Source organism: Mercenaria mercenaria, chromosome 2 (genome assembly GCF_021730395.1).
Source record: "Mercenaria mercenaria strain notata chromosome 2, MADL_Memer_1, whole genome shotgun sequence".
In the NCBI taxonomy this organism is placed as follows: domain Eukaryota; kingdom Metazoa; phylum Mollusca; class Bivalvia; order Venerida; family Veneridae; genus Mercenaria; species Mercenaria mercenaria.
The window spans coordinates 118,900,251-118,917,047 of record NC_069362.1 but is presented as its reverse complement, the minus strand read 5'-3'; the positions used below and the strand labels follow the sequence as shown (position 1 = coordinate 118,917,047).

At 36.0% G+C, this 16,797-nt stretch overlaps 2 protein-coding genes across 2 annotated transcripts; one reads left to right on the top strand and one right to left on the bottom strand.

The window, feature by feature from the left end:
* Nucleotides 1-22: 22 nt before the first annotated feature.
* On the top strand, nucleotides 23-9,959 carry LOC123563010 (uncharacterized). Its single transcript, XM_045355571.2, has 5 exons — nucleotides 23-402; nucleotides 5,649-5,836; nucleotides 6,274-6,451; nucleotides 7,127-7,561; nucleotides 8,493-9,959. Exons 1-5 carry the CDS (start codon nucleotides 117-119, stop codon nucleotides 9,896-9,898), a joined length of 2,493 nt encoding a protein of 830 aa, XP_045211506.2. The 5' UTR covers nucleotides 23-116; the 3' UTR covers nucleotides 9,899-9,959.
* Nucleotides 9,960-14,980: 5,021 nt separating this feature from the next.
* On the bottom strand, nucleotides 14,981-16,223 carry LOC128550072 (uncharacterized). Its single transcript, XM_053528129.1, has 2 exons — nucleotides 16,066-16,223; nucleotides 14,981-15,740 (listed from the first exon to the last, which is right to left on the bottom strand). Exons 1-2 carry the CDS (start codon nucleotides 16,221-16,223, stop codon nucleotides 14,981-14,983), a joined length of 918 nt encoding a protein of 305 aa, XP_053384104.1.
* Between the last annotated feature and the right edge of the window lie 574 nt (nucleotides 16,224-16,797).

Below are 16,797 nucleotides of genomic sequence, written 5' to 3'. Positions count from 1 at the left end.
ATCGTCTTTGTAGTAAAACGTCAAAACATAGCTACGACGTCTCTAGCAACAAAAGGACATTGCAATAATGTACAGCTTTGTGTAAAATGTCAGTATTTTAGTAGATTTACGGAGCGATGGCAGTTGCTGTAGATATTTCTGGCAGCAAACATCTAAGCTACTCGCCGCTAAACAAGAAGCATAATATTTTATACAGCAGCGCGAGACAGAGCTATAACCAACGCTACAAACAGAAGCCATGGTTTCGTTTAAACCCGTTCACAGACAAAGATGTTGGTAAAGTGGAGAATATTGAGCGATATGACCCCGAGTGTGACGCTGGGCTGTCACCGTTACAGTCTCTAGTCATTGTTGAAGATTATTTCAGTGACGTACCGCAGTTTACCCGAGAATTTAATATCAGTAAGTTATTTCGTATTTTTTTTTTATTTTGATCTTTATTTTTTTAACTTTCCGTCGGTTATTTACGAATACAGATTACCAGAATGTGCGCATAATTTCCCTTCCGACTTTCAATAACTCAAAAGTAATATCTACCAAGACCAGTCATCGCCTTCCATCAGATCGATGAGATTTTCTGAAAGATGTATTTATCATACTAGAGTTATGATGAGTGTTGTGCTGCATGCATATAACGTTTTATTATATAATTCAACAGACACTTTTTACTCTCTCCCTTCCCCCACGCCCCCCGATAGATCTAGATATAAAGCTATCTCATTAAAATAAATTTTCTTTAAGGATAATTTGGTATAAGTTCATTGACAAATGTTTAGCATAATCTATGTTTTGTACATATTAATGAGTTATCGCGTATTCATATCTTGCCCAGTGTCTTTCTTCTTTGAAATGTATTATTGACAAAAGGTGAAGTATATAAGAATATTTGAAATATGTACTTTTGTAGAAAATGTGATTCTTTTTTTTTTTAAAGCAAACTAACAAATTTAAGTCTGGTTTTATAGACATTTGAAACGGGTATATCAGCAGTTAAACATTTGAAAAGATTGCCTTATATTATGGTAATGTGAGAGTTACCTATAAAAACGTGGGATTTTCTTCAAATGATGCCTTCAATGTATACCTGATTTGGAAAGGAACATTCTGAAACATTCATACTTCTTACACGCAATTATCTCGCCAATAATTATTACAAGTTTCTGGTTCTTCTTTTGGTCAAGAGACGTCACTTGTTAACCCGATATCATTCCGCAATAGCTTTATAAATGTACAATATGGATTTTAATTTAAACCAAAATTGCTTCCTTATTGCTTTCGTAGGCGAATGAAGTCGGAACACTTTTTGACAAAGAGGGGCAAAAAGGTAGCCGGCAAGATAAAATCTTTGCAAGTTTTGTTGGTGGCCACACACGGTATACATACTGTCTCGGAAACTCGTATCAGACCCGAGCATCGCTTAAAACCGCAATATTGTATCCTGTTACGTTCGCAAATATTCAGCTATATTAAGAAAAAAAAACATGTAAAATATTCTAGAACTGCGCTTAAGTTCAGCCTCTATTATATACGGGCAACGACGACAGATGATAAAGTGTCCAGATACAGCTCGAGACTAGATCGCAGGCTATAACTGCATGGAAATACCATTAACACCATCTACAGCATTACCTGCACATCTCATTTTGAGGAGCATATTACTGTAAAAGCAGAAATTTTCGCAAGGGTTTAATTTTCGCTATATTTGCGAGGCCCTATACGGTATCTCGCGAAAGATAATCCTCGCTTAAATATCCACCATTAATATAATTCAATTTCAAGTAGGATACCATTTTTACAATTTTGCGAATATTAAACGTCGCGAACAAAATTCAAAAGGGGTAAGTTCACTAATGGTCAAAATTTGCCCGATCTCAGAAACAGACAAATTACACACATGTGATAGAGCAATATATATTCTGTTCAAATACCTGGCTCATTTCCAGCTGAAAGACATCGTATTGGTTGCTATGGCAACAATGCTAACTACCTTAAAATCCGTTTTCACTGCAAAATTGGCATTTAATTACGTGTTACTAAACAACAAACAATGCTGTTATAAACATTAACAACACAACAATGATGAATTGCAACTTGCTTCGATTTCCATCCTATCTTTGGCTATGTTGCTATGGTAACCATGCATATTTGAGACAAAACATTGTTTTAATTCTTAATATGACAACAGTAGATGCTCTATACAAAATTAAGCAGACTATAACTTCTCAAGAAATAATTATTAGAATAATTTGTAAAATACCAAACAGTCAAATAATTTGATATTGTCATGGTAACAACAATGTCAATATCATTGAATATTTCACTTAGAGCTAAATAACACATTTTTCTCGATTCTGGGACCTTCAGTACGTGAAGCGAGTGCTCTTCCACTGAGTCACATGGACTATCAACAGTTACACTTGTAAAACTAATATATATTTCTAATTGGCTTTACCTATAGCAGTCGTCTGTCATTTCCGACAGAAAAACAATTTGTGTGCGTTTTTATATGGTGTTCGTTATTGGGGTATACATTTTATGACATATTGTAAGATATTTTTATACTTATTTACATTTCAAATGAAATTAGGGCGATTCCAAAATTAACTGTATGGGGGTGTCGGACGGCAATCGAATTTTTTATTGACGGGTGGTGTGGTCCATCGGAAAATCATAATTATGGGTGGTGGGGTCCATCAGAAAATCATAATTATGGGTGATGGTCCTCAGAAAAATCGTCTTTATGGATGGTGGGTTGATTGTAAAAATATGGGTGGGTAAGTGTTTGATCACCTCTCTTAATTACTTACGGATATTGTCCTTTCTTTTTAACTAGAAGTCACTACTTTACTGACCGCGATACACGGAACGCAATTTTGACATCACTGATCTAAAAAAATTATCTTTTTTATTTCTGTTCATTAAATATTTATTTTTTCTGTCAAGTTCCCGTTGAATTTACAGTCAGCGTCCTTAATCGCCGGAAGTTTGCCCATCAACATTTCCTGATGTAATAGAATCGTGTCACCGATTATGTACGATATCTCGCACTTATGTAGAATTCAATAAAATCCGTGAAGACCGATTGACAATTCCATTTTTCCCGCCTTTCATTCACACTCGTGTATTCTGACAAGCACGTGACGTTTATTATGCCACCAGTTACGGATGTTTCTCATACGCCGAGAAAAGAAACAGAATGAAGCTAAATGAAATCGAGGCAGGCCGAAACGAAAACATGCGTGAATTGAGTAAAAAAAATTGCATGAAGATCAGTCGAATTTTTTTCATGCTCGCACAAATATTGTAAACAGGCGTACAGATTCCACACAAAATCGTATGTTAATAAATCAATGGTACCGATTTCATTATCCGATGCTGACGTAAATAACATATCGTCATCATCCATATTAAGGACATATTTGCCTCGGGTATTTCAATATATTTGTGAAGCACTAGCGGATTTTGAAACCTTTTTTTATAAGAAAATGTGTAAGTCGCTGAGAAAACCAACATCATAATATTCCCAACAGTAATTCTCGATTATAATTATGGGAAGTCACTAATGTCGCACACAATTATATTTACTGCAGTATTACGCAAATGTTTTCTTTACTGTTATATGTGGCCTTACATTGATTGAACTATGTACTTAAACTGTTTCACGCGCGGTTTATCTATTTTTCTGTCGAATCGTTCAGTTAATTCACTTGCGTATCACTGCAAAGTTAAACTATAAAAATAGTGAACATCAATTTCTTTAAGATACTTGCATGATTTATGTTGAGCATGATAAAAGACAAAAGCCACGTGTTCATTTGATTTGCAAGGTGAACTTATCTTCTAATAGTTTCCAATCATATTTTGCCCACAGACTAATGCAAATGATAGACAGACCTATCATAAATAAGTGCATTCTTGCAGTTTAAAGTATTAATGACAAAGCCAGCATCGTAAAAAACAAACTTTTTAAAACTTATTTTACGTGGAAGTAAAATAAATGTGACTTGCGTAATATGTCATATCTTTTCCAAAACATTACCATTCTTAATTATTTCCATTATACGTTAAACAGTATGTGGACAAAAAGATCACGAGTTGTTACTTTAGCGTTTAACCATTTAAAAGCACTGACCTCCAGATTTTCGCTTAAAGTTTGGTCATATTTTGAACATTAGAACACGAGATTTTGTTTCTAATCTGTCTTAAATGCCAAATCAAGAGAGAGAGAGAAAAAAAACATGCTTGAGTTGGGAATCAAACCCGGGCCGCCGCGGCAATAAGATTTTTCCTGCGGTCCTGACCTAAACACCACTGAGGAATATGCGCGTAACGGTCGTTAAATAAATATGAAGGAAGTTTACATACACTATACAGATATTTTGAATGGAAAATAATCGCAAAAACAACTAATTCTTAGGTGTTTCTATAACACAATCTGTCAGTATCTAAGTTTTAAAACCTTAAGAAATATAGCAATACTTTTCTATTTTTCTTTCCTTTTTCCTTTTTTTTGTTGTCGTATGATCTGGAGGTCAGTGCCTTTAAAACAAGTTTACTAAAACATGTACTGTGTGAAATCATTATTCTAAAAACGGTTGACAAAATTTCCATAAATCATGTCCAAAGAAATGACAAGTCTTGTCGGCGTCGGGGCATGATACGTGTATGTTTTAATGACTCGACATGATTTCGTACATTGTTCGGAAGATTTTCCTAATGTTTGGTAGAACACACCTACATAGGTGAACGTTAAGATGGAAACGTGAATAAAAGAATGAATATGCGTAAATATCGGGCCTTCTTGATAGAACCGGAAGCAGACGTTTCTTCTTTGTATTTTGGCGGGAAAACTACACGTGCCTTCAATGATGCTCCTTCGGTAATGACCGCGTGCTTATAGAAAATTACGTACTGGCGTTATATTTTCGCGTCACCAGAAACGTTACTGTGTTAAAACTTTCATGTAATTGTAAACAAAATGCTCTATAACCAAACGAAAATGCATGCTTAAAAGCTTGAATTTATATCGTGTCTGTAGATCTACGTCCGTGACAGGCTCTTATAATATTTTTCATTCGAGTTCTTAATGTTGTATTTATGTGTTCAACTTTTAAAAAGAAAAGGATGTTTACGTTTCACTGGTAAACGAACATGTTTTACGGGTGAGCTTATAATAAATCAGGTGGGTGGGGTATAGACATTTTCCACCTGGAAACGTATTTTATCAAATGTCAGCATCAGCGCATTTGTGTACCAAACTTATACATACATAATTTTGTTGGTATTTAACTAACTTTTTACTGATACAAATATTTGTTTGGTACACGGGTACGCTGATACTGAATTATTCACCTGAACAGTGAAAAATAGCGAAAATTCAGGTTTTTTGGCGAAACTAGGGTTGGATTGAAGCGATGTAAATATTCACATACTGTGGATAGAACTGATCTATTGATGTTTTTTAGAAGCTGTAAGGTCAGTCTATTTGAAAGAAGACGTAAATGATATTTTTTAAAGTATTTAAATGTATTTGAAATTACAGGGCAAAATAGTGGGGTTAGTGAACTTACCCCTTTCAAATTCGCGAAATTTTGACACAGCGAAAATATGAGCCTTTTCAGTATGTACTCTTTCATATTTTATTCCAGGTGAATTCTGGGATTTTTTGTTCTCCGACAGTTGGTCAAATGGTTATTCAGTGCGTGTATTGGAAGGTCAGCTCCTAGAAATGATGACCACGTGTCTTCATTCCTTGACGCATGCTGCTAAAGTGATACAAAATGTGACAAAGGCATATGCCAAAACCAAACGACAGAAATACTCTATGGTGACAAAGGTAAAATCTGATTTAAGTGGTCAATAAATATTCAAGTAGCTGTGGGGCCTGTATCACAAAAGTTGATAAATTTCATCCAACGTTCCCTCTAAAGTATAGACTTTTAAAACACATTTAGTTCATAGGATATAAATTGTCGATAATACAATTTTATGAAGGATCTACCTTATTTTTCTTCGGCTTAGATTCTAAGAATAGCCGAATAGTTAAAAATAATCTACTTATATAATGATACTCGTAAAATACAAATAAAAAAATCACTCCTAAGTTTTAGCTTTGTCCTGAGTAGGCTTCTTGAAACGGGTCTCTGGTCATTTACCTGTGATACATGGACTTACACTGGTTTGAAGCCTTTCACGAGCGCTTGCTGAATACCCGCAGACGACAGTTATTTTTTGAAGAGTATGTATAATGACGTAAGTGTACGTTTCTTACAGAAAGCACCAGAGCTCAAATCCTTCACAGAGACATTACTTCTCAAGTTTGTTTATTACGGTAACTTGGTTAAACCGGCTTGTTTCGATCAAGAGAGTTCTGTCGGATACCCGGATGTTACAACAGCAACAAACAGCTCCTGTGTTCATGAGACAATCGACTTCAAATCTCTCGGAAATGGTAGGAGACTTATTTCAGATTTTTTTTTTGCAGTTGTGAACGCAATTATCTTAAAATTTATACTGTGAAAATTGATTTCCTGAAATAATTTGAATTTAAATTTATCTATAAATACATTTAGCCTACATTATTCACGGGTGGGGTATTTTCACGAGTGACTTACTAAGTCACATGTGGAAGTGTAAAATGTAGTGTTTAGGAAACAAACCTATTTTCTTCTTATTTTATGACTTTTCAATGGGTTTATTCAAATTTATTCAGTGTTATAGTTCCGTATCAGTGTGATATCCATGTGATAGTTTTCACTGAGTGAAATACCCGGATATATTCCACACTAAGGTTTCTGTTGTTCACTAAACAATTAGTAATAAAGATATGAGCCGCGCCATGAGAAAACCAACATAACTACTTGGGTATGCGACCAGCATGGATCCAGACCAGCCTGCGCATCCGCACAGTCTGGTCAGGATCCATGCTGTTCGCTAACGGTTTCTCTAATTGCTATAGGCTTTGAAAGCGAACAGTATGGATCCTGGGTCCATGCTGGTCGCAAACCCACTATGTTGGTTTTCTCATGGCGCGGCTCAATTATGTAATTTCATGTTGCGATTACACAGTAATATGTCTGTTGTAATTAAGCAGCGAATTTGCGGACACTGTGTTTTAATTTTCAAGATGCAACGAGCTCAATGACGGGCTTCAGCGCATGGGACAGCAAGCCACCATCCCCGCCTGCAACAGAACCCCAGAGTCTGACCCAACACCCAAGAAAACGAAGAGTAAGAGCCCCGAAAGAAATGCTAAACCAAGTCGAAAAAGAAAGGGTGCTGTTAACGAGATTCATGTCCCACAAAGATAGTATTAAACCAATTCCTCCACCAATTCCACGTAATAAAAACTACCGTTACACGTGCAGCAATTTTAGTAACGCAAGCGACGACTACAAAAGTTTGCCTCCAAGAGTTGATTTGAACCGCTTCGTTTGCACAGAGAAGGTGTCGTACCTTGGTGAGTTCAATTTGCCTGACGACAGTGGAAGTTCCTCCTCTTCCTCAGGGGAAGACGACGAGGACGTCGACGGCGAGAATTTCGGACAGCATTACTACTTGGGTAAGTTTTTTTCTCCTTGTACATGAGTAAAATACGTACATGTACTAGTTTTTCTCACAACTCTTGGGGTCAGGACCCCACCGACCCCACACTCCGCCGCCCCTGGTTAAGTTAAGCGAATATTTTTAGCATTTAACATGTATTGAGCATAGGTGACGATCATAAAACGCATTTGGTAACAATTTCAGCCTGTTTTAAAAAATGCATTTTTACCATTAATGCTATTTAAATAAGAAGACGTGAAAAGTGACCACGCTCACTGTTGGCCCTGCTTTTTGACAAATCAGAGTAATTCGAAAAATCTAAGTAGAGGGTGACAGGACTATTTATGTAAAATTATTTAAAAATAGGAGGAGATGTGGCTTGGAGATTTTTCTAGTCTTAGCTCTTGTGGCCCGTAATTGCAACGAAGCGGACCCTTTTTAAACATTTTGGCTTTATACTATCCAAAGAAGATCCAGGCTAATTTCCATCAACTTACACTACACGGTTTCAAAGGAGAAAAGTGTGGACGGACCTACATATGGGCATTTATATGGCTACTCTACTATTCTCTCAATTGTTCTTTACCCCACTTAAAAGAAAAATAGCCACATAAAAGCTTACGGAATTAATGACATCAAAGAAAATGTACAATTACCTATTGTTCCTATAGCCACCTAAGTATGCAAATGTAAGCTTGGACGGACGGACGATGGACGGTGAGTGATGACAATAGCTTATCACTTGTGGTATGTTTTTTTTAGGGCTCATGAATGTCAAAATTATTGACGTTAATGCATTAAAAACTCGTGTGCACATTTTAGCATCATCTCTCATATGTTATGCATATAACAGGTCGAAAAATTATTACCAGTTAAGTTGTACCAGTAATTATTGTAATAACATGTACGTCGTTTTCATAAAATGTACCTCAAGTTATTCACTGTAGGTGACCCAGAAGAACCCATCAGAAGAGATGTATTTGAATCTACAGAAATAAAATTGAAGAAAAGAAAAGAAATAATTCAAGAAATGCGTAAGGAAAAGAAGCTACAAATTGCTCAGCTGGAAAAACCCATACCCGAAATAATGCCAGAGTTTTCTGAACTTGATGTTAAGAAATATGTGAAAGATCATAAAATCATAAATGTTACCAGAGTACCGGAAAGTGACAATGTTCCAACACTGGAAGAATACGCTAATTATTTACATGCTGAACTAAAACGTGAACTGAAAAGTAAGATGATAAAGCAAAATGTCAAGCAAAGTGTCAAGCAAAGTGTCATTTTTAAACAAGGAGATGCTTTCATGGGCAAAGTAGGGACAAGGTTACCTCAGCTCGGTCTTAAGATTACGTCAAAGAGGACAGCCACTACTCCAGCACAAAGAATGATTCTTATGAAAAAAATGCTGAAAGGTAAGAAGAAGCCAAAAGCCAAAAGAGTACATAAGATTGTGGTTCCCCTAGTTTATTTATCATTGCCTTCAGGAAAAACATTTCTGCACCCTATCAGTAGACAACTGATGCAAATAAAGATGGCAGAGGAAGAAGAAAAAAGACGAGAGGAATCTCTTACGAAAGAAACAAATCGAAGACGATCTTTATTGCCATCAGCCGGAACTGCTCTGTTCAATGAATTGCAGAAGATTAGACAAGCTTCTAAAACTAGTACATCCGGAGGTAGGGACGTCCATGTAATGAGCCCGAAATTCCCCAAAGTTAAATTAGTTCCTTTAGACGCAACTATCGAGTCTTCGGATGACGAGGATGATGAATACGATGACCTGGAACAAAACATATTTGATTCAAAAACACTGAATATCATCTATAGCAGAGACAAAATAAGGAAAGCAAAAGCAGCGGAAAGGGCAGCAGAAATAAAAAATAAAAGTAAATTCCTTGATGCATTGAAAAAGTATTGTCGTATAAAATCTGTTTTAAAGGCATTGGGTGGACCAGCCAAGAAACCACGTCAAAAATCACCTGCAGGTTTACGAACAAAGAAAAGTAAAACGGAGAAAACAAATGCAATAAACATAGTATTACGAAGTCAGATCGCAGGAGTCCAGTCTGACCAATATGAGACTAACCAGTATGCTGATGTTGGAAAATTAAGAAAATTCGCATTTCTGGAAGCAAAAGAAAAAACCTATATCCAGTCAAGTCAGCAAATGAAATCTCTGTTTGAGAACTATCCAATGGAGCTGTTTTGTGAAAATCTAGAGAGAGCTCTGAATGAATTTGTCGTGCGAAAAGAAATGATTGTCTCCGACTACAATGGAAAGACCTTGGTTTCTATCACTTTTACAAAAAAATCCGTGTTTACCACAAGCAAATTTTCTAACAATCAATAGATTCACTATTGGTTTAATAAGTACTTATTTATGTAATTGTCTCATTAAAAAAAGAGAATCTATCAAAGCGTGTTATGTTTCACATTCAAGATTCATGCGGAGGATTCCAGTAAGTCAAGTAAGAAAGGCGGTCTTGCTTATATGCAAGCCGATTAGAGAAAGAATCCGTCAGCGGTTTTATTTTGATGTTGAATTTTAGAATATAGTCCCGTCACTCCCATTTTGTTCATTGCACCCTGTTCCATCAGTAGCGGTAAGTCAAGTAAGGAAGGCGGTCTTGCTTATATGCAGGCGCACAAGGGAAAGAATCCGTCAGCGGTTTTATTTTGATGTTGAATATAGTCCCATCATCCCCAATTTGTTCATTGCACCATGTTCCATCAGTAGCGGTAAGTCAAGTAAGGAAGGCGGTCTTGCTTATATGCATGCGCATAAGAGAAAGAATCCATCAGCGGTTTTATTTTGATGTTGAATATAGTCCCATCATCTCCAATTTGTTCATTGCACCATGTTCCATCAGTAGCGGTAAGTCAAGTAAGGAAGGCGGTCTTGCATAATATAGAAAAACGCAGAAGAGAAAAAAAATCCATCAGCGGTTTCATTTTGACGTTGAACGTAGATACATCAGTACCGTTCTGTTTATTATATCCGGTTTTGGGTGGTTTCCTGTACAATACAATGACCGCTGAACTTCAAGACTTTTCATTTTAATGTATTTATATTTTGTTGTCATCTAAACTTAAACTATTTGGAGTGCAAATAGAACCGAAACATAAAATACAATTTCCTTAAATGTTTTAAAGAAAGCGAAGTAGTGCGCTAAATGCAAGAAAAAGACCGTGTATTTGTTATTTTTTACAAAATCATAGTGTGCGTTTTATTCGACTTGGCAGGGCGGAGTTAATCTCTGACTAATGCAAATAATAGTAATTTTAAAACAAGAAATATCTTTAGAAAATGGTCGGCGTGATGTAACTGAAGCACAAGTTATATATGGTCAGAAACCTGTATTTTAAATATTTTGGCAATGTTTAAAGGGGCTTCTGTGAAGTTTTGTATAAATGAGGAACGTAGTTCTGAAGAAGACTGTGTTTAGAAATTGTGGCGGGACACACGACGGACACCAAACAATCACAAAAGTTCACTTTGAGCCTTTGATACTTAAAAGATGGTAACAGTAAGCAAACAATATTGAAATACGTTCTATACTTTATTTCTGGAATTGTTGGAAGCAACATGAACCCTTACCCTACTTCAGCTTATTATCAAATTTGTCTATCATTTAGAATATGTACAGTACTGTTTTCACCGGAAAGATTAATTTAAAATTTAGAGTCTAAAAATTAACAGTATCGGACATGTTGTTGCAGGTTAGTAATGATTTGCACTGGTTAGAAATTGTTGCTGTAATGCAGGGTAAGAGTTAATGACTGTATAAAACAAAAAACCTTTTTGTAAAAACAAAACTTAAGGAAAGGAAACTAAACAAAACAGAAATAACTTAACAAGCAAACTTAACAAAACAGAAATGACAAAACAGAAATAACTTAACAAGAAAACTTAACAAAACAGAAATATGTCCGGATGAGCAGATGAATATTTGGTTACGCACACCTGTTCAAGTGGTACGCATACAACCCGATGGTGCTGTACTTATAGAGGTTATAGATGACGAACGCGTTTGGAGGGATAGTATTATAGTTCCTGTACATAAATCGGGATCTAAAGAAGACCCGTCTAATTATAGGGGAGTTGCTCTTATTAACGTTATGTATAAAATATTTGCGAATATTATATATAATAGATTATATACATGGTCGGAGGAATTTGACAAAATAGATGAGTCGCAGGCTGGTTTCCGCGTCGGATATTCTACGATAGACAACATATTTACTTTGCAAAGTATGGTACAAAAATACATAAGTAAGCCAGGCGGGAGATTTTATGTTTTATATGTGGACTTTAAAAAAGCTTTTGATGGCCTGATACACCATAAATTGTTTGCCAGTTTGCATAGACAGGGGGTGCAGGGTAATCTGTTCAAAATCCTATTATCTATGTACTCAAATTTGCGCGGCGCAGTGAGAGTCGGTGACGGTAAATTATCTCAGCCCTTTCATTGCAATGTTGGCACCAGACAAGGGGACGTAACCAGTACGATAATCTTTAATTTATACATTAATGAGTGATCCTCCTTCTTGAGATCAAAAGGTCATCGGGGTATCTTTATAACGGAACAATTGCGGACATTATATGTATACTTTTCGCGGACGACGTCGCGAACTGTGCAGAAACAGCGGTCGAACTTCAATTACAACTAAATTCAATAGCGCAATTTTGCGAAGACACCGGTATGACTATAAACCAGCAAAATATGGAAATAATTGTTTTCAGAAACGGAGGACCGCTTCGAACATATGAAAAATGGTTTTATAATAATAGTCCAGTGAATGTTACTTCGATGTATAAATTTATGGGGTTGATTTTCACGCCAAAATTAACTTGGTCTAAAGCGCAATCAAAGCTTGCTGCACAGGCTCGAAAATCTATTTATGCTATAAAGGCTTATCAGAAATCTTTTGGTGCATTCTCACATAATGAATATTTTAAGCTGTTCGATTCAATGGTTAAACCCATACTTACTTATGGGGCTGAAATATATGGAACAGAAGTATGTCACATATTGGAGCAGGTTCAAATTCAATATTGTAAGCAGTTTTTGGGAGTTAATAATTACGTAAATGATAGTGTTGCCCTTGGTGAATGTGGCAGATTATCTTTGTGCATTGATCATCATGTAAAATGTATTAAGTAATGGTGTAAATAACTTGCCATGTCTGACGCACGATATCCCAAAAATTGTTATATTATGTTGAAAAGGCACGATGAAATAGGAAGACAGAATTGGGCTAGCGCTGTCAAAAATTTGTTGTATCGCTATGGCTTTGGTTTTGTATGGCTAAGTCAAGAGGTCAGTGATGTTAGCAATTTTATTTGTGTCTTTAAACAAAGATTAATTGACTGTATGAATCAAATGTGGCATGATAATATTCATAGCTCGACTCGTTGTGATACATACAAACATTTTAAAACTTGTTTAAATCCCGAAAGGTATTTGTGCTTGAACTTACCATTCTATGTTAGAAAATCACTTGCAAGATTTAGATGTTCTAGCCATAAATTTTTTAAATGTTACAAATATAGGCAAGAAAGACAAATTTTTATATATTCCTGGTATGCTGGTGGAAATGAATTCCCTCATTTTATTAATCTCATGTAATCTTTAAATGATGATAGAATTAAATACATTGCTTTTTATGTTAACGCTATTATGAAGCTAAAGGATAATGAATAGTTACATTTCTGTGCACAACTCATATCATTATATTTGTTTTATTGTAATATTGTATTATGGGCCGGAACCCTTTATTTACAAAATAAACTTTGTTCTTGTTCTTGTTCTTGTTCTTGTTCTTGTACTTATAGAGGTTATAGATGACGAACGCGTTGTCATTTCACTCAGTGTCACACATGACTCAGAGTGAAGCATTTTCAGCCTTTTCTCCAATCAGCGCCACTCTTACAAAATCTCTCATTATGGCTGAAAATACCGAGAATACCTTACCAAGCAATCCGATTGGTACATTATTCAGGCGGCATAAGGTCATACGAGGTCATAAAATCGTGCTTAATACAGCACGCCGAAAAACTAGCAAAATAAGTAGAGCAATATAATTGTTTAATTCCGTAATCTTCGGTAACCAACGACTAAAATTCAACGCTACATCGGTTACATGTACTTCATACCCTGCTCAATAATTTAGCGGACCGTCGCGAAACCCCGCCCTGACAAGTCAAATCAATGCACTGTACTATGCCCCAACGATAACTTGATATTTACAAACATGACTATAAATAGTGTAGCGTGCACGGTCTAGCTCAGTATATTCAATATAATGTAATTTTCCTATGGGCTTCCTTGCCGAATGATTGGAAAACAAATGATTCTTAAAATGATTGGTGAAATACAAAATAATTAATGCTAATCAATCTATCTCAATTTAACTGATGACGAGCACTCAAAATTCGTGGATGGGATCTTGTAGTATGGCGATGCACAACAAACAATGCCTGAGGTGAATACCATACATTAAGACTTTACCTAAATACTACCAGATGTCGAGTTCCTATCGTCGTGGAACTTAAACGGAACGCAATGTTCTGAGTAAGAACCCAGACTATGACAGGAGGTCAAGAACCCAATAGTATTTGGCAATTTATTATATTATTTATTATTCAGCGATGTTATTCGGTCGGTAGCTTGGCAGATTCTGATCACTTCGTGATGCTGCCCTGGTATTTATAACCTTTTTCCCAACTGTAATTAATGAGCGCTCAATGATAATGACAAAATCAAGCTCCTTAGTACAATGATCATCTAAGTGCGTAATTTGACTAATCTTTGTATATTTTCCATTATTAACGCCTTAAATATTGGTTTTATAGTAGTAGTAGATAGAACTTTCTCTCTTTTATGTATTCATGAAAGATTAATGTTTACTTAATTAAGTCTACTGAATTATGACGACTCATCGGTGGGTCGAAAACGTGGTGCGAATATTTTAGGTACGAATCTTAAGGTATGTGACTACTAAATCAAATCAACATAGGTATCTCGCCACATTACTCCCTCCTCCGAATTCATGCGTCCCGCATGATATATACAAATATAACAATCGTCAAACTAAACTTGATTAACATTTATAGAACAAAGTACACCACTATAAATATGAGACCATTATTTTAATGTTTCAACCTGGAACACAAACATAAACTGAAGCATTTATAGTAACTGTATTCAGAAAAGTTCATTTTTGTATTATCATTGTAACATTTCTTATAAGTCAAACCTGGCTAACAAAGCCATTCATATATCTATTTTTAAGACTTTCTTCAAATACTTTTTTTTTTACTACAAATTACTTCTCTACCAGCATTTTTATGGTCATCTCACCATTCTGATTGATAGCAATATTTATATCTGAAGGCCTTACATGACCCTCGTCAACATAATCTCCTAGATTAAGATCCACACCAGCTAATGATCGCTTTTGCTGGGCATAGAAGGTTTGATTCGTAATTAACTTCTCCTTCTTCAATTATAACAATCTTCTGTCTCTTCTTACTTTCTTCATCACTTCGACAGATACTAACTTCAACCTCCCTTTGTCCTGAATTTCCATCTTCATTATCTGTATTCTCATCCACTGATTTCCTTTTATCTACTTTCTCCGTATCTTCGGGAGCACTCACCGTATAACATTTGCTACCATTCTTGGTATTATAATTTGCCTCACATTTTTCTTCATTCTCACTTTCACTGTCCTTAAAATCCAATTCTATATCTGGGTTCTTATCCCAGTCCTTTTTGTCACTATGCCCCTTCTCTATATATCCGGATCCATCTACTTTGTGTACTAACTTCATATGTTTCTTAAGATACGCATACTTCATCATAACTTTGTTACAGACTTTACATGTCCTTTCTAGTTCGTCCCTTCTATTACATTTTTCAACATGGGCTTCAATCTTCTCACTTTTCTGTATGCTTGTCTTACATACAGGACATATGGGCAAAAGTGGATTTGTACGAACTGTAGTCTTTATCTTTGGCATCTTAGACCTTAAATAAGAAAAGACATAGTCTTTAGCCCAAACCGGTTTCCTACGAGTTCTAGTGTTACTCTGGATGTCTGTCAAATCGTCATTTTTATCAATATCATCTGTACCCGGTAAATCTACATCTGAGTTTCTGCCAGTACTACCTTCATCATCACTATTTCTATCAAAATTGATCTCTGTTTCATCAAGTAAGATTTTGGTTCTTACATTTTCTAACTCTATCACAATGAATGACTTGTGGAGCCCGATTTCGTCCACAGTCAATATTATACAGAACTTGGGATAACTTCCCAAGCACTGTATAAGGACCCTCGCCAGAAGGATGTGAACTTAGATGAAATTCCAACCTTCTTTACTGGGAAATAAACATATACCTTATCCCCTATCTGAAACTGTTCAAATGAATTTCGTTTGTCATGCAATTGTTTCTGCCTATTTATTGCTTTTTCGGTGTTCTGTCTTACAATGTTTGTGCAGTTTCTAACCTTTCGCGCAATTCCCAGACCCATTCATGATCTGGTATTGGTTTGATACCTGATGGCATTTCAAATATCAAATCTAGTGGTGTAGATACTTCACGACCAAGCATAAGCATATTTGGACTCATCCCAGTTGTTTCGTGTTCAGCACTTCTATACGCCATCATCACATATGGTATTTGCTCATCCCAATTTCGATGATTCTCATTACAAATGCACTTAACATCGTCGTTAGTGTTCTATTAAACCTCTCTACCATGCCATCTGACTGAGGATGATATGGCGTTGTTCTTGTCTTTACTATACCTAATACCTCACACATCTCCTTAAATAACTTTCCCTCAAACTGTCTGCCTTGATCTGAGTGTATCTGTGAAGGTATTCCGAACCTAGCTATAACTTCTTCTACTAAAATTCTGGCAACCGTAGCAGCTTCCATGTTTCGCATTGGAAAGCATTCTGTCCATTTAGTGAAGTAGTCAGCTATCACTAAAATATAACGATTTCCTTGTTCTGTCTCGGGCAACTCTCCAAGGATATCAATAGCTATCCTCTCCATAGGATAGCCACTCCTTACAACCTGCATTGGGGCTTGCTTGGTTTTATTAGGTCCCTTGCGTTTCATGCATATCTCACATCCTGCAACGTACAACCGAACATCATTTTGCATGCCAGGCCAATAAAAGTTCTGTCTGATCTTTGAAAGAGTTTTTCTGATCCCTAAATGTCCGGCCGACC

Bases quoted from the DNA above. Each gene is read 5' to 3' on its own strand.
- LOC128550072 (XM_053528129.1), bottom strand. From the start codon at position 16,223: ATGGCGTATAGAAGTGCTGAACACGAAACAACTGGGATGAGTCCAAAT. The intron at 15,741-16,065 runs GTTAGAAACTGC...CAATTTTGATAG, and splicing joins GTCTGGGAATTGCGCGAAAG to AAATAGTGATGATGAAGGTA.
- LOC123563010 (XM_045355571.2), top strand. From the start codon at position 117: ATGGCAGTTGCTGTAGATATTTCTGGCAGCAAACATCTAAGCTACTCG. The intron at 403-5,648 runs GTAAGTTATTTC...ATTTTATTCCAG, and splicing joins TACCCGAGAATTTAATATCA to GTGAATTCTGGGATTTTTTG. The intron at 6,452-7,126 runs GTAGGAGACTTA...TTAATTTTCAAG, and splicing joins CTTCAAATCTCTCGGAAATG to ATGCAACGAGCTCAATGACG.